General features: G+C 43.0%; 1 protein-coding gene across 11 annotated transcripts in view; it reads left to right on the top strand.

Annotated features, from left to right (window-relative positions):
* The window catches only part of znf385d (zinc finger protein 385D), a 53,880-nt gene that overhangs the window by 23,220 nt on the left and 4,695 nt on the right, over window positions 1–25,965 (top strand). For 7 of the 11 annotated variants that reach the window (XM_061289374.1, XM_061289379.1, XM_061289375.1 and 4 more), the window contains 4 exons: window positions 127–297; window positions 13,396–13,541; window positions 22,195–22,305; window positions 23,678–23,798. In XM_061289374.1, the coding sequence (XP_061145358.1) occupies window positions 216–297; window positions 13,396–13,541; window positions 22,195–22,305; window positions 23,678–23,798 (460 nt within the window). In that variant the 5' untranslated portion in view covers window positions 127–215. Of the gene's footprint in view, window positions 1–126; window positions 298–4,393; window positions 4,578–13,395; window positions 13,542–22,194; window positions 22,306–23,677; window positions 23,799–25,965 lie in introns of those variants that run through there. The other 4 variants (XM_061289381.1, XM_061289376.1, XM_061289378.1 and 1 more) reach the window with 3 other exon arrangements.

Below are 25,965 nucleotides of genomic sequence, written 5' to 3'. Positions count from 1 at the left end.
AAGGGGAGGAGGATATTTGGATCCTCCCAGCTATGAAAAACATAAAACAAGCGAGGCGAAGGGTCAAAAGTTTGTGGAGTTTGACAAACTGCTAATATTTTTTTTTTTCTTGCTTCAATCTCACAGCAACTGGTCTCCCGCCCCGGCGGAGTCGCTATCTCCCAGCATTAATAACGTCCTCAGCTGCCTCGGTCCCAGATGACTCCCAGCTGTAAATGGAAACAGCCAGAATAGTTTGGAGATGCTGCCACTTGTTCCAGTCTTCCTCGAGTCGCTCCCGGGCTTGGAGGCCCCCAGGTACGAGCGCTTATCTGGCCGCCCGCTGATAAGAAACACGTGGAGGGGAAGCGGTGGGAAGTCTGACTTGAGTCGCAACAGGCTAAGTGGGGAGGAGGGGGGGGGATGCATGTTTCGAAAAGTTGGAGATGCTCCAGTGAAAAGTCCTTGCAATCACAGGTCACCAAAAAACACTTAACACTAACACAATGTTAAGCATCAGAGCTGAACCATAAAAAAAATCACATAAAGACTGCAACGTACAAATTTCGGCACTTCAACTCAATATATGTGACAACACGAAATTCAAATTGCATCAAACTATTCGTGAATGTCTCTTGCCAAGACTTGCATGGGAGACGACGCCCTTACGCAAGGCTTTGCCAAATCTCATCAAATTCCTGCCAAATGACACAAGATTTTAGTTCCTGTAATATCCATTTCTCACGTTTTGCTCGAGATTTTTACGAAATCATGTGACTTGACCAATTCCTATGAGATTCCAGCGAAATCATGCTCGATGTCCTCGAATTACGCAAAATTAGATTTAAGCAACTCTCATGCAACTTCCGGAAACATCTCGCGAGACCTTCTCTAAATCACGCCAGACTTGCACAAAATTATTTTAGAGAAGTCAGCATCATGTGAGACTTGCACAGTGAATGTTGTGATCTGATCATACAAGAACTATCATGCGAAAGAAATAACGTGAGACTTCAGCAGATTTCTCAAGATTAGCACCAAATTCTGCAGGAATTCTGCTGATTCAGTTCTTCAAATATTCAAAGGCTTCAAGCTAATCACGTGAGATTTATGTAATTCTCGCAAGACCTCCACGCAATCATCCAAGATTTACGTAAATCTCACAAGACTTCTGTCACTCTCACTCCGACAACGTTTGGAACTTGATAAGTCACACTGTAGTTTGACCCCCCCCCCCCCCCCCCTGCCGTCTGCACGAGCGCCTTCTCCCCGTGACGGCCGCTTGATAAATCTCAAGCAAACGTGAAGCGACACGCCGGGACGTTCTCGAGAGGCGAAGCAGTCGCAGCTCTGGCTCAGCCTTACATCATTTTGTACGCCAGCCAAATCATCAGTTCGGACAAGTTAACACAAACGCACCTGCCTGAGAACAAGCACTGGCACAAATGTATGCCAAGAAATGTTCTCATGTGCACCAGCAAAAAGGTTTTCCGTTTAAAACAATTTTCCGCTAAGATCAGCGTTTAATGATAGGCTTGTGCAGAAAGCGATTTTGTATGGAAACCAATTTTCAGGAATGTTGAAGCTCCTCGTAGCGCTGAGCTAATTGGCTGATGAGTAGTATTTTTTTTTTTGTAAATATAAGTGATTTTTTTTTATTCTTGATACTCCAAACAAATAGGATTTTGTCCAGCATCTTGCAATAAATTGCTTTGGACATAAGAGGTTCTACTCGAGATTCACAAAGCATAAAAGCGGGCACACGATTGCGACAATTTTTCCCTCCCAGAATGATTCTGTTAACATGATAGCGCTTCATTCCGCCTTGTGGGTCAACAAGCTCCCTCAGGAGGCCCATTTCCCCCTCTCTGGCGTCTCCTTTACGAGCGCTGCACGGATCCTGTCGTCCTCAAACTAATGAAAGGCGTCGTGAAAGTGACATCGGGATTAATGAAGTATCCCGGGCTCTACGTCACGGCGCATTCGGGCTTCTCCTCCGCGCCGCTTCACCGTGGTGGCAAATCAAGCCTTTGAAACGAGGTTAATAACATGTATGGTGGCAGGAAATATGAAATTTTTTCTTTGACAAAAAATAGTTTGACGTGATTGAATCTGTCAAAGATTCCAAATTCACTCATTTTGACCCATGTTGTAATAAAACTAATTTATTTAAAAAAAAAAAAAACACTCGGAAATATTTATATAAAAAAACAATTTAAAAAAAATAAAATAAAATATGAAAGCAAAAATAAACTCCAGAATATATTTTAAATTCACTTTCCCCGGAGCTTGAAAAAAAGTGCAGTTATTTCCTTCAAGCTATCGAAAAGCGTTTTAAAAGCGACAGCGAGATTAATGAAGTATCCCGCGCTTCTCGACACGCTACACTGACAAATAACGCCTGTAAATCACCGTTAAAAAACGCTTATAGATTCAATATATTTACAGGAATCAGGCTCCCGGGGATGAAAGGATAGACGGGGCGAGCTTGGACAGGCAGAATGGGAATTGAGGATTAATTGAAAACGTGTGTGGGCCAAAACGCTTGGCCAAAGAAGCCTGAAGGGGGCGCTAGCTGATGAACTGAACTGGTAGAGGACATTTCATTTATTATTTTTGATTGGAGCAGACGCGTCATGGGGAATCTGCAAGACACGTGTGTACGTGTGTGTGCCTTCCGTGTGCGTGCATTGCTTTGATTAAGAAAGGCATCTCATTTGTAGTCGATAGCGTCGCCTTCGACTTGAATCGGTCAATTCTGTCTGACCTTCAGTGCAAGTGGTACAGTCGGACAATCAGACTACTCTTTGTGTGCGTGCGTGTGTGTGTGTGTGTGTTTGTGCGAGAGCATGCCTGAGCGGGAATGCTAAGCAACGCAGCAAAACAGAACTTTTACAATCGTTTGACATAATGTGGTGTTAGCAACAAACACATGTCGCCTTGAATTGCTTTGGTCATTGATTATTATTAGGAAGAATGATCGCACCATTAACAAATGGAATGCGATCAAAGAAAAACAGCCTATAATTGAGGGAATTAAAATGTCCTAAATCAACATATCGCTGATTAAACATTAGTAGAACGGTACCATTTTTTTTTTACATTTGAACTCCTGAAACTTTTGAATGCTCCCATGTTAAGTGTGTCAGCAGTGATGAAAAAATATTTAATCATTAAACTTATTTAAACAATGTAAAAATGAACAAGTCTTGAGGAATTTAATTTGAATATAAATTTGAAGGCTTGAAATATTAAATGAACAATAATTGCATGTATCACTTTTCATTTATACATCTTGTCGGCCACTAGGTGGCGCACAGTACGTCGACTTTACTAATTTATTGCTTGGCCACCTGGCTTGTCCCATATGAACCATTCTCATTTTTCTTTAGTTTTGGTCCGCAGCGACTCCTGAGGGAAATAAGCAGCTGTGCTCTTAACGCTAAGCAGCTAGTGTAACGCCTCCCCCCCCATTCTGGCGTCTAACATGATGGATGACGGCCGACGTCACGGGGTCGTAAAATCCAAACAGCCTAGCTGAGTGGCTGCTGAACGACCCGCATCATCATTAGCTCCATTTTGTAGAAGATTAGCTGCCACCTGCCGCGCAAAGGCGTCAGTCAAAAACCGCCCGACGTCCATATGTGTCCCTTAATGACCTTGCCGAGGAGACCCAACGTTAGCATTTTTTCTCTATCATAATCCAGACGCTAATAATGTGGAAGAAACTTTCGAGAAGTTAAGCGTAAAATAAAAATCACACCGACACCTGTAAAAAAGTATTTACTTTTTGAATACTCACCGATAACGGACAGTATCGGGGGAGCTAGTATTAGCAGCCTCTTTGAGTACTCGATGCCTTCAAATAAGGCTGTGTGTGTGCATGTATGTGTGTAAAAAAACCCAAACATATTTATATATATATAAATCATTTGATTTGCCTATCGCACATTTCACTTGTCGCCATACACTTTTAATCCCACTCATCACACGTTTCACTCTTAACTCCGACCATTTACATTGCGCATCGGAACGCGAGAGGAAATCCATCGGGATCCATTACACTCATCCGCCACTTTGCATATCGAGTTTATTACCGCTATGAGATCACCGTTTGGCGCTGAGCGTGAGGAATAAGAGCATAAGAAAAAAAAAAACAGGAGAGGAGTCGGGGAAGTAAAGATACGTCTGGCGAATGAAGAGGGGCCGCGGGATTAAAAATCGGAAGCCAAGGAGCAGTGAGATGAAATAAAAGGTGAGTGAGCGCGAGAGGCTTGGTTGACACATAAAACAAAGATGAGAGACCTCCTGGGAGAGGAGAGGCTGGAAAATGGAGATAGACACTTTGGAGAGAGGGAGGAGGAGGAGGTGGAGGAGGAGGAGGAGAGCGAGGCCGAGGGAATGCAGGGCGAGAGAGAGAGAGCGAGGGAGGGAGGAAGAAAGCGATCCGCGTGCAGTTTGCAGAGCGAGCATTGACGCCGGAGTGAACACACGCGCACCCACCCACACGCCTGAGGAGTATATGGCCATGCTGCACGCGCACACACACTGACACGGAGTTAAGCGTGAAGGAGCTATGGAGGGAAGCATCTTTTTCGGTGAGTCCCTTTTTTTGGGCTGTCTTTTGGATGTGCCACATGCACACGCATGCACGACTGCTCGGTGTGTGCGTGCGTATGTTCCGGATGAAAGTGTGTCGTATTCAATCTGGCAGGTGATCCACTTGAGTTTCCTTTGATTGTAATCCCGCAAAAAAAAAAAACGGGAAAGAAACATAAAGGCGGAGGAGCTCTGCATGGATTATAAACACTGACAGCACGGGGAAGTGCGGGTCCGATTCGTGGCAGGCGAGGGTGACCTTGTTCGTGGACGTAATCCCACGGATTAAAGGCATCTGTTGTTGGAGAGGAAGAGAGGAAGGAAGGGTTGATGATGTTGGATGCGGAGGAGAAAGTCCCAGGATGGACACGACAACAGGGGGCTGCTTTTTCAACTTGAAACTCAAAAAGAGAGAGAAGTCAACAAGTTTATGAATTGACTTTCATTTGGGGATTTTTTTGGGGGGGTACAAAAACAAATATTTTTAAATCTTAAACATAGCACTTTAAAAACATTAATTGCATTAATATATATATAGTTTTTTTTTTACTTTTTATTATTATTAACCTTATTAGTGCTTTCAAAATGTATTCAAAATACATAGAAAATTAATCCCTTATTATTTTTGACACAATTTTTTTTTTTACCCGATAAGCACATCATTGATATTGTTTGAAAACAACAAACATACCCGCATTGCATTAAAATCAAATATAATTTCATACCAGTCTTTCCTCTTTTTACCAGATTTTTCTAAAGTAAATAAATTCTTAGCTTTTTTGGCTTGCAAGGTACTTTTTCTTTACATTTTTGAAGGACATTGTAATTGCACATAATTGAAAAAAAATGTTATTTGTGAATCAATTTTTGGGGAATTTTCTTTCTCATTTTTTCCTAATCCTCATTGCACTAGAATTAAATCACTGAACATGTTACGAAATGTTTCTACTCATTCCTGTATTTATTCCTCATATTGAAAGCAAATTGTCTTTACACCCCTGCCAGCCTTTCTGCACAGTAGGCGAGCATCTGCATGAATTTAGTAAGATAATGCATGACAATTAGGAGAAAATTGCATTTTCTCATGCCAGTGGGGGTCAGTTGAGTAATAACATTTGTATTTTTCAAGTGGCTGTAATGAAAAGAAAATGCCGTTACCCACGTCCAATTTGCGGGAAAAATATTGCGGCTCGGTGGTCTCGCCATCCCACGCCTACGCCAAGTTTGAGGAGAGGTCACATGCCGAGATGCAGAAAAGAAGAATATTATAGATATATTTTTGTCTCATGTCACATCCTCTTAAAGAATTTTCAACAGTAAAAAGTTCCTATTTGTCTAAAATGATCATTTCAGTATTTTTCCTGTACATTGAATCCCTTTAAAAATGCCTTTTGACCTTGATCATGTGACGTGTGCAAACTGAGCCGTGATTGGTCGCTACTCGAGCAGTCACGTAAATGCCGAGATGAGCATTCACGCCCATCGTAAATGTTATTAGGCAACATTTGTCTCTATCAGGTGCATCGAGACAAACATTCGTGTTAATTAATCCGTCATTTCGTTCGTCCACGGACGCGAAACGATACGCCGGCTCGATCTTTTTAACTCATCCGCAATCAAAGCCGAGTGAAACAAGCGCACTTAAAAAAAAAGAAAAAAACAAATCTCCCTCTGCCTTTTATGCATCCTGAGTGCTTGAGCGGCCAATAGAAAACGACGACCCCTTTCAATTATTCATACAACGGTTTGTCAGCTTTGAAATGCATTTTAAAAAGAAATGTGATCATAAACATGAAAAGCGCGGCAAGACTGGACAAAGTGCAGTCGTCTTTTCTCTCTCTCCATTCTCGAGCTCGAGCTCGAGCTCTCACTCTGCAAAGGGCCCGGAGGAAATGGCTTTGCGGTCGCTGCGAACGCCTTGCTGGTTAACCTCAGATTACAGGGAACGTGTGGAGTCACTGTCGGAGGCCGCCGCGTTTATTAGCCAGACGCTCACGGTACATGTAAGGACGCTAACGGGGGGGGACGCACGGACCACATGACCGTCGGGGGGAAAACTCTTGTTTTCCCAATTAAAATGAAATGCATGCGCAGTAACTAATTCCAGCCAATCCCGGCGGGAACCTGCGATAGGTCACCTGCAATGTCGGGAAAATTTTTAACACATTTCAACTTCGACACACTTTTTAAAATATTCCATAGTGCCTGTTCTCGTTCTCACGCTGTCAAGGAACAAGCCATGAGGGAGGCAATAAATAAAACGAGCTGACTGAGGCATGTAATAATTGGAAATGAAAAACAAACGGACGTTCTCCTTTGTTACCAAAACATGTGTACCCCGATGTATTTTACGAAACTATTTTTACTGGTTGTTGTGAAAACCAAAAATTAAATACTTTGTGTCTTGAGGCTCCACACGATGCTGCATGACTCCGGCAGAGTGGGGGGGGAGGAGGCGGAGTTTTACGACCCTTGCGATACATTCCAAGCGTTTGAGAGATTTGTTCTCAATCTATTTTCAACTCTTTGAAGTGGTTAGCATGTAAAAATGGGGGATGTTTCGGAGCAAAAGATGAATACGAGACAAAAAGTCTATAGACTAGAATAGGCTAGCATCAATTAGCATAGATTTGAGCCGAAATATATTCTCTCTCCTCTGTGGGGACAAATATTATGACGGGAGATTAGTTGAAGATTTTCTTTGCCTCTAGATTACGCTGCAGGACTTCCAGTAGAGCTCAGTGCTGCCCCACCTGTTGTGGTGTAACACGGTACTACACCCTAGGTGCGCAACTCTAAATTCAAACCTGTCTGTAAAAAAAGCAGTTATTTGGTGGGGGCACCAACGACGAACCTAATATTTTGAATTTGTAATGAATATGTTCAAGGGGGCACACTGGATTCATTCTTTCGAGTGGGCATTTTAACGAGGCGGCCTGAAGCGTTATACGGCCAGACGGAGCGAGTTCATTGGCCGTCCTCTACCTTACCCTTCAACATTCACTTATCTGGGCTCAGTGCTGTGTCAAGAGCCAATAATAAAAAAAAAAAAAAAAATGTCTGGAGAACGGCGACTGCCATTAATAATGAATCACCTCGCGGCACTCTCTTGCTCTCTTTTCGTGTCGTGGACTGGAGATGGACGAGAGAGTCTGAGAGACTCCGGCGGTCGGGGCGCCACTGCTTTTTTTCCCCCTTGGCAAACAGGAGAAATCCAATTATGATGAATCCAATTTTGATAGTTATTCCAACGTGATTACACTCCCAATGCGAGGCAGCTGACTCCCGACAAATGAAGGGACGTCTGAGGTGCCCGGCCAACAACTCACTGATTATTGCAAATGTGTCTATTTTGGCAAAAAAGTCGGTACTTTTAGGGGTTCTGAAAAGAAATTAGCTGTTTTGGATTGAAGCAGCAAAACGTTTGTCTGATCAATAAAAAAAATAAGAAAAAAATGGGCGAAAAAGTCTCAAAAACACATGCTTGGAATTGAACAGGAAGTCGGCCATTTTGGTTTGAACCAGCTACATCGTGATGCTAAGCTAGGACAACACGAGTCAACTCAACTTCTCATTCGCGGACGACGAAACTTGTCTGCATCGGTCATGACAATATTGTGATGTAACCGCAAAAGCGTGATTTTTGGCGTTCCGTCTCACCCCCACAGTTGCCCAGTTTCAGTCTGCTGGTTCAGTGCGCACCAGGGTTGGAATGATAGCGTTCATACGTGACCAAACAAACCACGCTAGCCTCAGGGTTTGTTTTCTGCGAGTTACGCTTATGTATTTGTTGGCGTTATTTTCGCATCCCCCAGCATCTCCATCCACGCTGTAGCGGTTTGGCTATTTACCATCTGGAATATAGCCCGGCATAAAAATAAGATGTTATTCTAATTTATGTGGACAAATATTTGCAGTCACATTTAGTCGTCGCCGTGTCAACAGGAGAAAGCACATGCGCAAGCGTCTCTCTCTATACTTTGTTTGTCGTCCCACGTTGGCCTTCAACAATTATTGTGCTGAAAAGCAATAATCTATTCTTTTGACATTTTATATTCAGACACTTGTTATCCTTAGCTGGGTGAATATATTCAGCTCATTCGCAACACTGAGAAAAATTCCCCAAAATTGAGATATTTTCCAAATTCAGCTCATCTCTCCTTATTTCATGTTTTTATTGTACTTATTCAAATATTATTCAAACCATTGAAAAATTGACATTTTTGCCCCAATTCAACCACATTCAACAACTTAAACCAGTCCAATTCATTTTTCACATTCCAATACTTTTTCAGTATTTCACATTTTCACACCGAAATTTACAAATACATAATCACCCTTTTGCTGTATGTTAGCATAACTACTGTTAGCATGTTAGCATTTGAGAAACATTTCCAAGTGAAAGAAATCCGGCTCATATCTCAAGGCACCACTGTATTTTTTTAAAATTCCCTCTTCCTTCTTTCTGTATTTGCTACATTTCATTTACTCGAATCCAGTTAATAGGATTCACACTTTTAATTATCAAGCCCCTGAGGAGAAAGTAGTTGTTTTGGGCCACCCGGACCTTGGGGGCTTTGTGCGAATCCCTCCGTTCTGGCCCACCTGAGTCCTGACAGACCAAAAGTAGAACTCAAATATTTACACCTCCGGCAAAAAAAACCAAGCGAGAGATGCAGCCAAGTTGTCTTGCGTGAGGAGGACACAGCAGATATTTATCAAGCCTCATCCCCCTGCGATGTCAATAAAGGCAGAGCACCAGAGGCCGTTCTGCTGAACGCAATACCAATACACTCAATGTTAGGTCAAGCTGAACTTGATTACCTCCTCAAAGCAAGACAATCTTGGAGAGAAGAAAAGAACCTGGATCTGGACGCTTTCATAGTTTCGATTGTTGACTCTTTCGAAATGGCACTCCCTTGCGCTATTGTTGTGCTTCAAATAACATTTTGCAAACACCCCCCCCCCCCCCCCCCCCTGTTCTGTCGGGTCTTCAGCGTTACCGATGCGTCCTATCACCAAAGTAAAAGAAATGATTAATTTCCCATCTGTGCTAGATAAACAATTTTATCGGCTGTGTGGCCACAGTGAAAGCAGCACTGCAGGCAGGCTCAGCCGGCTAGCGGAGCAGCAGCAGCAGCCATGCATGGAAGCATATGTTGCGCCAAAATCGCTTTGGACCTTCTAGCGTTGAGTGGAGTCTCCACAGATGCGCGGATTACCCATGATGCACCAAGGCGCTATTAGCCCTAACCATCCCCCGCGTTTCCCCTCCTGCCATCGCCGCAGATGCTCGACCTGCCGGAAATTAGGCACGCGTCCACTTCGGCCATTGCTGTCATAACCAAATATACAACCCAAAATTGCTGTCATTTATTCAATTAAAAATGACACATTTATCATGCCGGCACTCACCGATTCAACTGGTAGAACACGTTGCACGCACGTCCACATCAATGTTTGCGCTAGACCGGACAAAAAATCCGTTAATAATTCAACAAAGCAAACGGCTGCAGTTACATCATCTTCCTCAAGGTCTTCCAACCACAAATGATGCAATAACTACACCGATGAGCTGCCTAAGAAACTTCATGCGAAATGACAAAAAGGAATCCGCGTGCACTCGTCAACTTCGTTATTCGACCCAGGCAAAGTAGTCAAGAAATATGCTAAACGGCTTTAATGCTAATTAGATTTTTCTCAACCACCTCATTTGAAAGTGCGACAAGATGTGCGAGGTTAAATGCTCAGAAAGAAGCGCCGACGGCATCCGAGCGCAAAATCCAGACATTCGTTGATGGACTGGCTAATTAATTCATAAGATAGCAATACCTTGCTTTTGGTAGAATTAGCCTAAAGGCTAGCATACTAGCATCAAGTGTCAAATGAGAAAATGAAGTGGTTATTTTGGAGGCTGGTGGTTGATGTCTGGAATCCAAAAGTTTGACTTTTCTATTGCTAGGATTAATGGCAGGGAGGTGCTATTTTGACACTAAAATGGATTAATGACATTAGGCCGCCAGAACTCTCATTTGCTGTTACGTTTCGCTACGTTCTTCAAAGACAACCCAAGCAAAGATTTTAAACGCGATTACCTGTGCAAAAGTGTCTATAAAGCAGATGATGGATCTTTGCTTCCCATTTTGTACCTTCAAAAGCGGCGACTCCTTTTTTCGGGCAAGCCTTCTCGATCTTCTCTGAACTTTTATTTACAACATCCTGCTCACCATAGGTTCTCCTGGATTCATTGAATTTTGTTTTTCTTAAGGCACTTGAGAGATAACCCATGTTGGTTGGGGAGTCTAAATTGTATTTCGGCTTGAGTCATTTAAGGTTCTTCGCTCAGATGTTATCTCATTTTTTTTCCACAGTGATAAAAGTGACATGACAGTTCCTTTGAAGTGCTTTTAGTTTTACAGCTAAAGAGAGCGTCACTCCCGTTTGTTCATCTGTACAATTGTGTCACATTAAATTGATTAATGCTGACCAGCTTAGTCGCCAGTACAGCATGGCTGGAATGTACCATTTTGTGTCCGGACATGTTTAGGTCGGAGGTCACGACCGTCATGCTATCTCCTCACATCTGCAGGCAAAACATCAGCAATCGTTTTTTTTTGGGGGGGGGCATTCGAGTAGCTGCTTTTTTTTCCTTGTAAAAGTGGAATTTATTTCCAATTTCCCCAACACTTGACCTGTATTTTCGATCGTCATCACGCCGCAGACGACCCAAACGGAATCCTCACAGGGGCGTGCTGACGTGGAACGTGGCACCAAAACATGGCCTTTTCTTGTTTATTAGAAGCACGACGCGCAAAGAGGAGCCTCCGCATGAGTCACCGCATGCGGCCCTCCTGGCAGCAGATGGCGACGCTGTCACTCTCTGGCATCTTTTCTTCCTGCTTACATCTTTTCAAGCATTTATTAATTTTTTTTTCAACCACATATGCTTCATTTTAATAGGAGTTTTATTGCTCCATTTTGTGGTTGAGTGCTTTCGTTTGACTCGGAATCGATTTTGGATTTTTTTTTTTTTGCAGCGTTAGGTTTGTTGAGTACTCAATTGTCTTTGGCGAATGTGACGTTCGCGAGATGAATTGTGTTTACGAATCTGCATTTATTATTTTCGCCGAAGACGACGTTGACGTTCGGCCCGTCTACCGATGGCGGCTGCGTGTCGCTTTCTAGCCTTCCGTCTTCCTCCTCTTTCTCACAGCTTTTTTCGTTTTACGACGTTTGCTTTTATTTACTCTCGACTGAACCGCCGCCACCGTGGCTTTCCTTGGCCTCTAATTGATGCGACGTGTTGGCTGTCGTCAAAGCCACTCTGCTTTTCATTAGGGCTCCTTTAATTCCGTCAAGTTCTGGACGGCCTCCACGCTTTTATCGGCCTATTCTTCTCTGATCCTGGCACGTCAAGCAAATGTCGTGCTGTTTCCAATGAGCCGTTTATGAAAACTTCAGCTGGCATGACCGACGCGCCGTAAATGCGCTCGCTCGTGACATTCGGATCATCTGATAGGACACAGGTGGTCATCCGAGGCCGCCTAATCTCAATTGTATATTTTTCTATGCCTTTTGGTCCACACGCAAAGATTTGGTTTTGGAGTCGCCCCGAAGCGGAATTTATGGAAAATTGTGGCTGCGATCAAGACGAAACTCACTGTGTTGACAGGAAAATCTGATTTTGGACGTTGGCTTTGCTCCTTTTGCATGATCTCACAACTGTTAAGTGAAAAGAAGTAAAACGAGTAATTGCGCTTAGCCCGATTTCGAGTCTCTGTTGCTAACCAAAACAGCAGCACCCGGCACGACGAATTGGATTCAGTTTTTTAAATGCGAAGAACTCCTTTAATGTAAAGACGCCTGTTAATTGAAGACTGATACTTACAAAGATGTTTGATAGATTTCCTGACGATTAAATTGTCTGTTGTTTACAGAAAAAAAATATATAAAGGCTAACATACATTAGGTCCACTTTAACTCCGTAAGTGGCCAGGGTATGAATAATTTGGATCGTAACCATTCCATCCGGTTGTAATCCTAAATAACCTTCATTGTTCCCGAGCGGGAATGGACACTGGACATAAATCTCCTTCCCACTTTGTCACGATTTCTTTACTTGTTTTTTTTTTTTTTTATAATGTTTGAAAACGAGCTGCTGGCTATCTGATTAAAAGTAGCCTGGAAAATAGTTAATTTTTAATTGTACATGCAAAGCATTTTGACCATTTGAGTGAGATTCATCTCTAGGGGGAAAGCGTGTCTGAGTTTGGATGCCGAGCCCTCGCTCGTCGCCAACTTTTTATTTCAAGCAGATGTTTGGGGCTCATAGTAACTGTTCCAATGTAGGTGAATAAACACAACATGCATACGTCATTCAAAACATGTTTCATGCGTGGAGCCTTGTTGTAGTCGAGATGTTTTTTTTTTTTTTTCCGTCAGTCGTTATCACTTAAATGTGACTGAAACGTTCAAAATAAAACATTTAGCACTCGCCCTTCATGCTGGTCATCAGCGTGACAGCCATGTGAAGATTTAAGAGCATTAATAAAGTCATAAAACTAATGGACATGTTGGACTGAAACCATGGAAGATTTTTTTTCCCACGATGGAACTGCCTGATAAAATTACCAATGTTCCCAAAGTGGAGTGCAGGGAAAAAAAAAAAAAGTCCAGGGACTCCTCAGGCAGCAAAAATCGGGCTTAAGAAATTTGAATTATTATTTAAAGGGGAACTCAAGTTAAAAAAATTATTTTCAATAATATCGATGAGATTCTGATTAATATTGTGTAAATTATTTTGTGCCCCCCACACAGGTAACACATGTCACAACGGCCTGGTGCCCCCCATGGCCCGCTCAGCCTTGCCGTCTGTTCACAGTGCTCTGAGCGTCAAGCACTTTCTTCCCTTCCCATTGGACAACGCCTCGGCCGCTCTCAACCTCTTCCCAGGCTTCAATGCCGTGAGTGTCAACATTTATTTTATTTGAATTGATTTTATATTATTTTATTATTACGATTATTTTTATTTTTTTTCCGTGCTGCTTGAAAAGATGGCCTGTGCATGTCCAACCACAAACTGTTGCTATTTTCTTTGTCTCTTGTGGGAAAGTGATTTTTTTTTGCTCTTCACATTCTTGATGCGGACCCGCACGCAAATTAGCAGAGAGACAATGTGGAACTTTTCAACCTTGTCGTGAAGCGCTCATCCGCCTTCCCCGTGGGCTTATTGCCATTTCCTTCCTTCCTTCCACCGCTTCCTCTTTTGCCCAGCTGCGCTCCAAACATCAAACCCTCTGTCCCGCCAGTTCAAAAGAAACCGTCGGCCGGCCATTTATGCGGCTTTTATCCGTTCCGCTTCTTTGTTTCGCCGCCGTCATCGTGTTTTGATGACGCTGCCAATTCCGACATGGCTCGTATTTCCCTGTAATGACTTTCAAAAGGGGGGGGATCAATAGATCTGTAGAGGTGTGCACGTGAGGTCGTGCGCGAGCGCTAATGCACGACACCATTAGGATAGCGATGCAATCGTTTCTTATGGGTAGAAAGACTCAAGGAAGCTTACGGAATATCCCGACATTAATATGACCTCTGGATTTTTGCAAAATGAGTCCTTGTCGCTTTTGTCGTTCAGCAGTTTTGCAGCGTCCTTGAAAGGGATGAAATCAATCGAATTAATCAAGGGCTGAAATTCCGTTTTTTCTTTTTTTTTTAAATCAGATTTATCAAAAAATAAAATAAATTAAAATAATTGTTGGTTGCAAAGTGAAAGGAGATATTCACTTAACTGTGAGTGATGTACTCCCGAGTCACTCTTATTTGGTGCCCAACCCCCTCGAGTGTCATGTGCAAACATTCTATTTTAGAGGAATAAAAATGTATTCCCATTTGTTATGGCAACCGTGGCTGTATCAAACGGCTTCTTTTTCCGCGAGCGTTCAAAATTCACGTTTGTAAAACGTGGTAAAGCGCCAGCCCGCTTTGCAGGTGAGGAGCTTTGAAGGCGGAGGGAGAAACACATGCGAGCTTTAACGAGAAGATGACTCGCGCTTTGGCAGCCGAGCTACTCCGAAATCATCCCCGGCGTAAATCGGCAGAAAATGCAACGAGCCGAGCCACACACGCACACGTATGCCGTTCCAAAATCTGTAAATTAATATTAAAATTCACTGTTTGCCTTTGCTTTTATGATTGCCCCCCTTCCAAAGGAAATCTTCACCCAACAAAGTTCCCAACTCTGGAAGGCATCTTGCCTCCTCTGGCCCCGGCATAGTGACGGCTCTGACATTCTTTTGTCGAATGTTTTTTTTATTTACGACTTATGGCGTACGACTTGGTTATGAGTAATGCATTGCAGATACTTTGGGCTCTCGCCGCTTCCACTCATCGCGTCGAAGCGCTCTCCTGAGGGGGATGAAAAAAAAGCCCACATTACTGTACTGCTGTAATATGTGGTTACCATAGCGACTCTTTTAATGTACGTTAAATTGAATGATAATGTTTTCCTACAGTCAAGCGTTTGTTTTTGTTGAGTCAGCCTGACCAAATTCACATTATCATGTCAGTCATACTATCAATTGCAGGACTGGCAACAAATCATTACATTACAGATTCTGACAGTTGAAAATTGTCACGACAAGAGAATTTTTAAGGCCGCCTCGGCCCTCAAATGAAAAGATTGACACCGTCGTCTTCCTCTGATTGGTTGTCCTCAGGCCAAAGAAAAAAAACACTGAGGATTGCAATAAGATGCCAACTGGTGTGGAATTGAACCTTTTTTTTGGGCTGAATTGAAAAACAAACTTGAAGCTTAAGACATGAAGCGTGTGTGCGGGAGTCTTTGGAAGCCTGAAAATAAGATCTGTCTCGCCCGCGGCCGACATTTGTCTTAGAGAAACAATACAAAGTCCATTTCCCCCTGCAGAGTAATCAGGAGTGTGATTTATTGATTGTGCACGCTGGGAAATTGCTTCGTAGCGGCGGGCGCACCGGCACGCATAGACACTCTGGCGAATGTACACGCACACGCCGAAGCCTCCATCAAAAGCCATTTGGGGCGTGGACCCGCACTCACTAAGTCAAATGTTAGTGTTTCGGCTTAATGGTGGTGACGGACGTGTTTATTCAAGTAACTTAGTGTGTCATCACAGTGATGGGATAATCATCAGTCAGGATTTTGCTAGCTCTTGTTAGCATTGTCGCCGACGTAAATGGCAGATTTTTTTTTACATTCGACAAGCTTTTGTTGAGATGACATTGCAGGAAGCCATTTTTTTTTTTCTGAAAACAAACTACTGTGTGCTTTTGTTGGTACAATACAGCCCTAAGCACACCTTTTATAAAAACTAAACTGTTTTCAGAGTTATAACAAAATTGCAGTAGCAGCTCGAGAAACAGGTTTCATTCATCTGGCAATGAAATATTAATATAAATGTGGAAACAGAAAAGATGATATGTTTCTCATTTCTTATGTTTCTCATTACAACGATTTGATTGGTGTGAGCAATGTTAAAATGTTGCTAGCACAGTTAGCTTGACATAATCGACAAAGCGGCCGACGTTTAAACGTCTCGTCTTCAAAAAAAGAACTATAACAAGTGTGAGTTATTTGACGACAGGAAAACTCGGTCGCATTTGAGGAGGCAATTTATCAGTAGTGGTATTTGTTGATGCGGAGATTTCTTTTCTTTTTTTTTTTTTTGCGGTTCAGTTTCTCACCACATCGTAAATGTCATCTTCAGGGTCTCGAGCGAGATATTTACAACAACAATGTGCCTGAACAAGCATCATGGTTTGAGAGTGAAGCATTATTTAGGCCTTAGCAACATTTACAAACTTTTTTCGGCCATTTTGTAGTACTTATATATATTCCCTAAACGATGCACTCAATGTATCCCACAATGCCTCTTGAAAATGAGTGAACAAGAAACGGTCACTAGAAAAGCAATAGAAAGACATTCAAGCTCAGCAGGGAGGAGATTAACAATGGCGTTTAGTCCAAGTGAAGGACCTACTCCGCGACTGTGAATTAGAGCTTCTCGCAAAAAATCCAATAGAAGAGGAACAGGCAGCTTGAAGCCATTAAGGTTATCAACAAACTTGTGACTTTATCTACCAGTCGCCCGGGCAACCGATCCTGAAACTCACCGGCTTGGAGAGCTCGGGGCTCGTAAATCTCAGAGCGCACAAAAGTTCAAATAATTTTGCCTTTTTTTTTTTTTGCAGCTGGGACCATGTTCTGTTTTCTGGTCTCCGTGGCGATGACGACCGTGTAATTTTCCCTCCCAAACTTTGACCTTAGTCGCGTTCCAGCTCACAACTAGAGGTGAGCTTTGAAAGCAAAGTGCCATACGTGTTTTTGCGATGTGCTAAATGTCGATGAGTCATCGTATCTTGAATTTTGGGAGGACCAGCGTACATGTGAAAATATAGTAAAGCTCAACGTTAAAAAATGTACCCGTCGATCATTTAAAGATGATGAAATTCACAAAAACTAGCTAGCTTCATGCTAACATAAATATACAAACACCATAGACCGGCTAACAAAAATTAGCATACCAAACTAATTCTACTGCTGCTCTACAAGTAGTGCTCAGTGCTGCCAGACGTGTTATGGCTAAACCCGGTACTACAAGTACACTATCAATTTTCAAGATGAAGCTCTTGCCACGCAGCCAGGTGTCACCAGGTGCGACCGCAGATGGCCTGGAGAGAATTCCAAATCTCGCTACCTTTCATCCCTTTTCTTTTTTTTCTCCCCGTCACTCTGTTGAACCCTTTGCCCTCCGAGATTCCAGTCTCATGTTTACGAGTGGGAGGGGAAGAAAAAAAAAAAGTGTCCGCCCCATTGTTTTGATGCGGTGCTTTTGAGCTGAAATCTGGTGTCATTCAGTGGACGCCCTGCTCGAGATTAGGGCATCAAGCAAGAATGTGGCGGAGACGATTCAGTGCAAACATGCGAGTCTTGTAAAAGTGAGCTCGAAGCGCACTTGTGTCTTAAGGATTACAAAGTCGAGACGGAAAAATACTGATAACTTGACGTACGCGTTTCCTCTCGTGATCGTGACTCAATTTAGTCATATACGAAATCATTTTTCCTTTGAATTATTTTTAAATTAGATTATTTTCTTGAATCCAACACAAGATTGCAACTCAAATCGGATCAAATCAGCCAGAGCTCGTTTAAAACCCAAACGCAGACTTTAAATCGATAAATATCCCGCTAGAAACTCGAAAGATGACATTTACTATCACACAGAAACCGCAAAACGGGCTTTGTCGTAACATATACGTCGAGCCATCAAAGAGTGAGAAATCTGGCGTGCGTGGAGCCAACCTAATGAAATTTATCCGGGCATGCGACCAATTTGCCTACAGGGATGAATAAAATGCAATCTCGCTCGCTCACTTCAAACTTGTACGAACTCTCAAGTGTGTTTTGGAAGCTTTGCGCGCAACACGTGTGGCAGAAGTACTCGAGTAGCAGTAGAGACGCTAAAGGGACGTAGCAGCGAGACGACGCAGATTGGATTAGGCTGGTAATTAAATAAGGGAGACCCCGGGGTGCGGTTGGGGGAGGGTCAAAGGTCAGCAGTAAATCTTAACGAGAAGGCCTCTAGTTAAAAGAGACACGACCTGCTGTGACTCGCCTCGGAAAAATGCGGCTAGTTATGTAGCGACGGGAAGTTAATAGGCAGGCACACGCTGGAGAAATGTGTGTTTGATAAAAAAAAAGTTATTATCAAATAAATAAGTAGTTGCTTGGTCATTTAAAAAAACAAATGGATGCTTAGATGTGGTTGTGTCTCGTTGTCCGATGTGTGTTCAAGGACATGGATTTTCCCCGTCCCTCTCATTACTGCGTTTGATATTCATGATGGAATATTACAGCAAGATAAATGGTTTAATCTGGATTTTTATTGAACGCTGTCACCGGCGAAACACCCCCATCCTTCGTCCGGGCCAGCTTCTTGATAGTATGATAGATTAGAAATTAGCCTAAAAGGGAATTTTTTGAAAGAAAAAAAAAGAAACGATCGAAGTCCATCCAGCAGGCCAACAGATGAGGATTTATAAGCCTCGCCTGACGTTGCACTTTAGAGGAAAACTGCAAGCTATACTTTGCACTTTTTTCTTTTTTTCTTTTTTTTGCCGATGGACGTCAGCAAGGGAGTCGGTGTAATATCCCAACTGTCAATCATAACGACACGTATGGATGACGCGGTCTCCCTGATGTTTGATTTTTTTCCTGGCGAGGCAGGCAGGTAAGCATTTCAAAATGACAGGAATGAATTTGTGGGACGTGCAAAAAAAAGAAGCTGGATTGTTCTCCTAACCCATTTGGGTTTAAAGTCATTAATCGACGATTAATCGGTTATCAAATTAATTGATCGTTATTTTTATAAACGGTGAATAAAGTCAAAGTCAGCTTTATTGTCAATCCCTTCATATGTCAAGACACACAAAATTATAAATAATAATCAGTGAAAAAAGAAAATGCTGGATTGCTTTCCTAACCCGCTTGGGTTCAGATAATCGGTTATCAAACGAATTGATAATTATTTGTTATAATCGGTGACTCTTATAGGGACTTTATTCCATTTTTCTAAATCTTTTACTGACACGAACTGCCTCGTTCTGGTCACGCCGCCAACTCGGCACTCGGTGCCGCTTGATTTCTTCCCTGGCTCTCAGTGCGCTTTCCTAATATCGTCGTAAGTGGGACGTTTCCATTGTGGGCCGATTTAGGAGGTGCTGAGCTTGTGCGTTATCTCGCGGCTGTCAGGTCACGCAGTCCACGTGATTTACAGTCCGCGCCACAAGCCAAAGTCACGTCAGCTCGAAAGCCAACAATAGCCCAGAGCAGGAAGGAGGACCGGGCGCGGATGGAGCTTGCGGTTCTTCAGGCCGCCATTTTTAATCACCCCAACTCAGGTTTCGAGACAAAGTTAAGGTTTCAAATGATGCTTTTAAGACATGGTTCTCCTTTCAAGAAATGGTTACTGTTTGAAATTGGAGTTTCAACGCAAGGTTCGGGTTTCAAACTAAGGTTTCAAAAGCGGCTTCTGCTTTCAAGCAAGTGTCGGTGTCTCAAGCCAGTGCTGGGTTGCATCCAAGCTGAAGCAAGAAAAGCCTCGAGCTGTATTTTATATGCAGGAGGACCAGGAGATTCTTTCTCTTTGCGTCTTTCATCTGGCTCAAGAGTTCCGGGGCGGCCACGGCCAAACGCCTTCCGGGCAAACATTCTTCACGGTGACTGGCCTAGAGCAGAGCGAAGGGGAACAAAAGCAGAAGTTGGGAGGACATTCGTACCTGCTGGAAGGGACGAATGGAAGTCAAAGAAGTTGGACGCTTTGCTCAAAAGTAAAAAAAACAAAAAACAATTTATCTTCAGATTTAGTGGACTTGCTTTCAGCATATTTTTGGGATTCAAGAAAAAAATTCAAAGTTCAAAACCTGTGACAGCTTTTGTTTTGCGTGCTTTGAAATTGTATTGATTGCTGGCGCTTCAGCAGTAAATGTCGCGTCATTGATTTGAAAAGATCACCGCTAGTTTTTGTCTTTTCTGCCAGTTGTCGTGCGGGAAAGTCAGACGCCGTCGTCACTGTCGTGTTTTCCCGCCGGGGTGGACAGGTTGTCACATGACGCGCGGCAAATAAGCGCCGCATCCTGCCATCGGCTCTCCCGTGACGAGACGAGCTCGCAGAATGTCATTTCGCATTATTTCAAAAGATGTGGTGTGTTCAACCTGCCGTTGTGCGGAACTTTCGACTCACCCTGACGTCTATGCTAATTTCCGTTGCGTAAAATTGTTTCTACTGCGTCGTAATGGGAGTGATATATTCTTTATCACAACTGGAGTGAATTGTATCATATTTCTATTGTATCGCATCATAATTCGAGGGAATCGTATCTACTGGTTGTAATTTGACCGAATCGTCTCTTGATTGAATCGTTTGTATTGGAATTAGAATGAAGCACATCTCATCGTAACCGAAGTGAAATGTATCAAATATTGATCGCGATTGGAGCGAATCGTATCTATGGCATCGCAATCAGAGCGCATTCTATTTAGTGTATCGTCATTGGGCGAATCGTGTCTAGACCAAGTGATTTCTGAGTGAATCATTTCTAAATTGCTTCTTCTGCATTCGAAGCGGAGTGAAACCATTTTTTGCAACTTGAGTGAATCGTGTCGTATCAGGTCGGAGCAAATCGTATCGTAATCGGAGAAAATCGTATCTACGGCATTGTGATTAAAGCGCGGGCAGCGTATCACTTTTTAATTTTAATGTATCGCCATACAATTGGAGCAAAATAGCATCGAATAGCTACTGCATTAACAATCGAAGCGAATGATGCGGATTTAGAATCGGACTGAAGCGTCGGTGAGTTTGTCACATCGTAATGCGAACCTATCACGGTGTCATTGACGTAAATGCTATCATTTCCTACCAGATACCCATTGTGTCGACCCGTAAGCGGCGTGAATGACATCACATCCCCGACGTAATTTACGCCGCAGGCCGCCTAGACGTATCCCGCTCGTCAGGATGATTGACAGCTGCGAGTGGGATGCACGCGGCGGATCTGTTCCTCGAGCGTGATGAACGCGGCGGCGGCCCATCACGATTGTGCAGGAACCGCAGAGAAGCCAGCATTATGGGATGTTGTGGGAAGCGCGCGGCGTAGGCGTTCGCATTATACAAGCACGCCGCTTCATTTAGTCCCAGTCACGGCTTTCGCTAAGCCTCGGGTGATACCCCCGTGGCACTCGGTGGGTGGTTGATGCCGGAACCCTAAGACCCAAGACCCCCCCCCAATGCATTGTCAGGGTTCAGGTTTCACAACAAGATTAAGCTTTCAAGAGTTCATTAATGATTTTGTTTCGGGGGTTTTAGCCACATTCGATTAGGGTTCTAAATTGACTTTTCTAGTTCGGGTTTCAAGACTGGATTTGGATTTACGTTACATCAGAGTTTTAAAAGCTGCCTTAAACATAAAACAGATTGAAAAAAAGTATAAATACATTAAAAAAAAAACCCATAAATCAATCACCACTAAAGAATGAAACATCATTTAAAGCAGCTGTAGAGGAAGATTGACGGGTTGCCGTCAACTGACGGATGGATTGTAGGATGAAGGATGTTTTCCCAGGTCGGTCCTGATGCTGAGCTTTTGAAAAGAGTAAAAAAACATGTTCGCAGGCCAGCGCGTGTTTCTAACAGCAGGTCATCCTGCTCTGTCACAGCCCAGATGTTTCTCACTGGCGCTGCCTTTCCACAGCTCTGCTTTCCCAGCATGCCGAGCTGCCAGAGCAGGCCGCCAACTCCATGTGTCATCATCCTCGCACACACGCACACACATGGCAGCCGTCCCTTTGCAAAGTTTTGGGCGAGATCTGCAAGTCTGAAGCCTCACAAGTTAACACAAGCTGCTGATACAAGTGCACACAAACACAAACTGTAACTACAGTTGGTATGATAATTGTGAAAAAAAAATACTGCAATTGTATTGGGTTTTTTTTTTTTTTGGAAGGGCAGGGGTAAATATAAAAAAAAAAAATCTGTAAACCAAAATCAAGAGAAAATCTAACCCCCCTCCCCCCCTCCGCAGATGGACCCGGTCCAGAAGGCCGTCCTACATCACACGCTGGGCCTCCAGCCCGCTGCCACCAAGAAGAGGCACGTCTCCTGTGGCGTCTGTCGACTGAGGTTCAACTCGCAGGTACACCTGGTAGGGCTTGTAGAATCAGTAGCAGTAAAAATTAAAAAAAGAAAATTATTGTTAATTATTCTTAAAATTATTTTCATGATTTAAATGATTCAAATCAAATCCCCCTTTATTCTTTGCCTTTATTGAAACACCAAAACGTTGAACCCAACCAAAGCTAACATTTAATGAGAAATCCATAGACACGCTAAAAGAAATTAGCATCGATATTACAGCAAGTCTAAACCTTCAAACTGCGATTTAAATACTCATGGCACATTAACTAATGACTGAGCCTCGCGGAAGTTTATTTCTTTTTTTTTTTCACGGCAGAGTTCATTTATTTAAAAAAAAAAAATCGTTGGATGTGGATAATAAATCGTGAAACAATGGTGGGACCCAGTACCGAATATTCACCGTGATGTGTTTTTATGTGTTGGTGCTGACACAGCACTTTTCACCTGCGCAATTTATACAGCCTGATTTAAAATGTATAGACTCAAGTGGGACTAATGCAATTCAAATGTTTTATTGATCACCAAACACATCCACGTGCGCACAATGTACATCAATTAAATACGAAAAGTTTGCCTTTGTTATTCTTTCTTTCTTGCTGTCGGTTTGCAAATAAAGGTTTCTTGTTGCTGTGGCAACCCGTCGTCTTAAGGCCACAATTATCCCCGCGGGAGTTTGCGGCTGAAATATCTGCGCATAAATCATCAGTTGTATGATTACAAATGTTTTCTTTCCATCGTGTCTCAAAAGGGAGCTTGCATGTGGTTAGAGGTAAATGTGCTACCCACACAATTTGTCCCTGTTATCTGCTGCCCTATTTTTTCATTATTTATTGAAGCACATTCAGTCTCCAACAGCAATTTAACGGTGAACCAATCCAGCGATTTTTGCCATAATAAAAAAAAAAAATTTGAGTCATTATTCTATAAACATAAGTCATGATGTGTTTAATTCTTTAGTGTCTTATTCCTGGGCTAAAAAAGATCTCCTTGCTCCTCGCTTGGATTCACCTCGAATTTACAAGCAGGATTTTCGAGTCGGGGGGGGAAGAAAAATGTGGAAATGTGAGCAAAAGTGACAAAGGATTGGCATTAGTGACTCAAAAGCAATCAAATCAATCGACGCTTTCCAAGTGAATAAGTCGCTCGTTGGATCACACGAGCAACAATAACACGGTCTGAACCGAGTCGGTGAATCACCCCGTTAGATGTCTTCAAGGCTGGCAGAAAGAAAATCAAACATTTGCGCTTTGTGGCCTGAAGTAATTAGCGGTAAGCCGCCGCGCTCGCCTCGCCCTCGGCGGCTTTATCGTGTTTCATTTCATCCCCCGGTCCCCGGACTCAATGCAGCCTGCTGTTTGTTCTCCTGGCAGAACCAAGCGTTGGCCCACTACAAGGGCACCAAGCACGCCAGGAAGCTAAAAGCCCTGGACGCTCCCAAAAGCAAGCTCAAAGGAACGGCGCTCACCAAGGAGCCCAAAGCAGACAGGAAAGGTTGGTGGAAAGCTCCTCCTCTTTTTTGCCTGATGATGTCACACCTCACCCGGTTTGCTTGTTCGACAAAAGTGAAAACGTTGAAAGAACTTTTTAGATATTGTTAGGTGAGTAGGTAGCTCGGCAAATACTTCAATCCAAAGATCTCAGGCAGATGTCAGACAAAAACAATCAAGAGCGCCATTCCCGACGGCGGAATCTCTGAAAGTTCTGATTGCCCGATTTGAATACGGCTGAATTTCAATGTCACCGACTGGACTGCAACGTCGCTAGCATGTTTACTAGCTAATCAGCCACGCAACACGTCACCCAAAAGTCTCCCGCAAACTTCTCGTGGCGATATTGTAAACTTGTCACGCGCCAAGCGGCGACCTTCCTGGCTACGGTGGCGCTCATTAATCATCCTGAAAGACACCTGCGCATTCCTGGCGCCGCCTGACTTTGCATTACCCACAATGCACTAGCGGCACCTGCTAATGAATATTAATACACAACGGAATTGTCCACCAGGAAGATGTTTATATCTTTGTATTAATATTATATTTGACACACTTTCTTGGAAATATGCCCGAGAAGGGCTCATTTACTTGAGTCGGTGTAACCACAGCATCTGTTGTGTATTAATGATATGATTATGAAATAATGTGGAATAAAAACGCTTCATGCATGGACGTCAGGCTAATGGTTTAATGGAGGAATCATTACTAACTTTTTACTTCCTCCATTAACTTAATGTGAGGATGGACTAATGGACGACTGGACTCACTCTGTGTGTGTCTGTGTGTGTTTTGTTGATATAAAGTAGTGGGATGTTTTATATTGTCACTACGTTTTTTCGCCTCGGGTATCTGTGGCTGGTATCGGCAGCTTCCACGAGTACTCGAAATCAAAAATAGCTAAAAAAGTGCACGACTCCGACAAGATGTTAAGGTCGCAAAGATTTATACGAGCACTCGTCCGTGTAAGTAGCTTATCGATATTCCGCCGAGGGCGAGCGGAGAGCTGCCGGGGGATTTGGGACTTTAAAGTTGCGACGGCGTGTAATGAGCGCCGATTGCTTTAATGAAAATCTTCTCATCCGACTTCTCTCACAAAGCTAATCGCATCTCAGGGGGGAACGTGCCGTCGCACCGGAAGTATGATGGTGGAAAAACACAAGAAGAGAAGAACTTTCCCGCCATCTTCTCCTTTGTAGCCTTGGCCTAATTCCCTCGACCGTTGCCGCTTGCTCAATTACTCCTCCGTGCTTTTCTTCTTTTCTCGCCATAGTCTTTTTTTTTTTCTTTCCTTTCTCTCATCTTTAACATTCTTATGAATAGAACTTGATTTTTTTTAAAAACTTTTCTCTTAGAAAGATCAAAAACCTAGACTTAGCTTTTAGCTAAAACGTTGTTTACCTTTCTCCGCCCCTGTGCTCGTACCTGAGCGCTCACCTTGTGACGTCCTTCTCCACATCCTCGTCCTCCTCCCGGTTCACCTCAACTTTTCATTTGACTCGTTCCTTTTTCTTCCTTCGCTCTCCGCAGTGTCGAGATGGATGGCGGTCGTTAGCTCCATTAGCGATAGCCCATTGACTTCGCCGTCCGTCGGGTCAAGGGTAGCGAATACAACGAGGCGGTGTAATCTAAATTGCTTTTCGTACGCTTCTTTGTCTTCAAATGCAGACTTTGCAAACTTTTATCATTTGCTGTTAGCGTCTCCCAAAAACACCAGCAACAATTTTGTAAATAATGAAACAATCAAATCCAAAAGAGGTTTGGCTTACTTTTTCGTCAATTGAACATTTTGTTATCTGGCTTGCATTCAGGTAGTCATCACTGAAAACATGATGACTAATAAAAGCTCATTTCCGCTTTGTCTCTTCTGGTTGTATTGTTAATTAAATTTAGTGACTCAACATGTGGCTCATTACGCAAGCTTTTTTTTTTTTTCCAAGTAATTGTCAACAATTTTATTGAATTTTGCCTCCCTTTTTTTTTTCAAGCCAACTTGTCCTGTGGTCTTATATTGTTTGCAACAAGAGAAATGACACCGACTGAATTGCTCTGACTTCACCATTGATTTTCTCATCTTTCGCTCTTGACTTGTTTTGCTTCTTATTCTGGCAGTTGCTTGTATTGATCCCCAAAAACACGATTGATTGATTATGTTCATTCGTCGCTGCTGA

Source organism: Syngnathus typhle, linkage group LG10, assembly GCF_033458585.1.
Source record: "Syngnathus typhle isolate RoL2023-S1 ecotype Sweden linkage group LG10, RoL_Styp_1.0, whole genome shotgun sequence".
Taxonomy (NCBI): domain Eukaryota; kingdom Metazoa; phylum Chordata; class Actinopteri; order Syngnathiformes; family Syngnathidae; genus Syngnathus; species Syngnathus typhle.
The sequence above is the reverse complement of the archived record's forward strand: the minus strand, read 5'-3'. Positions and strand labels throughout refer to the sequence as shown.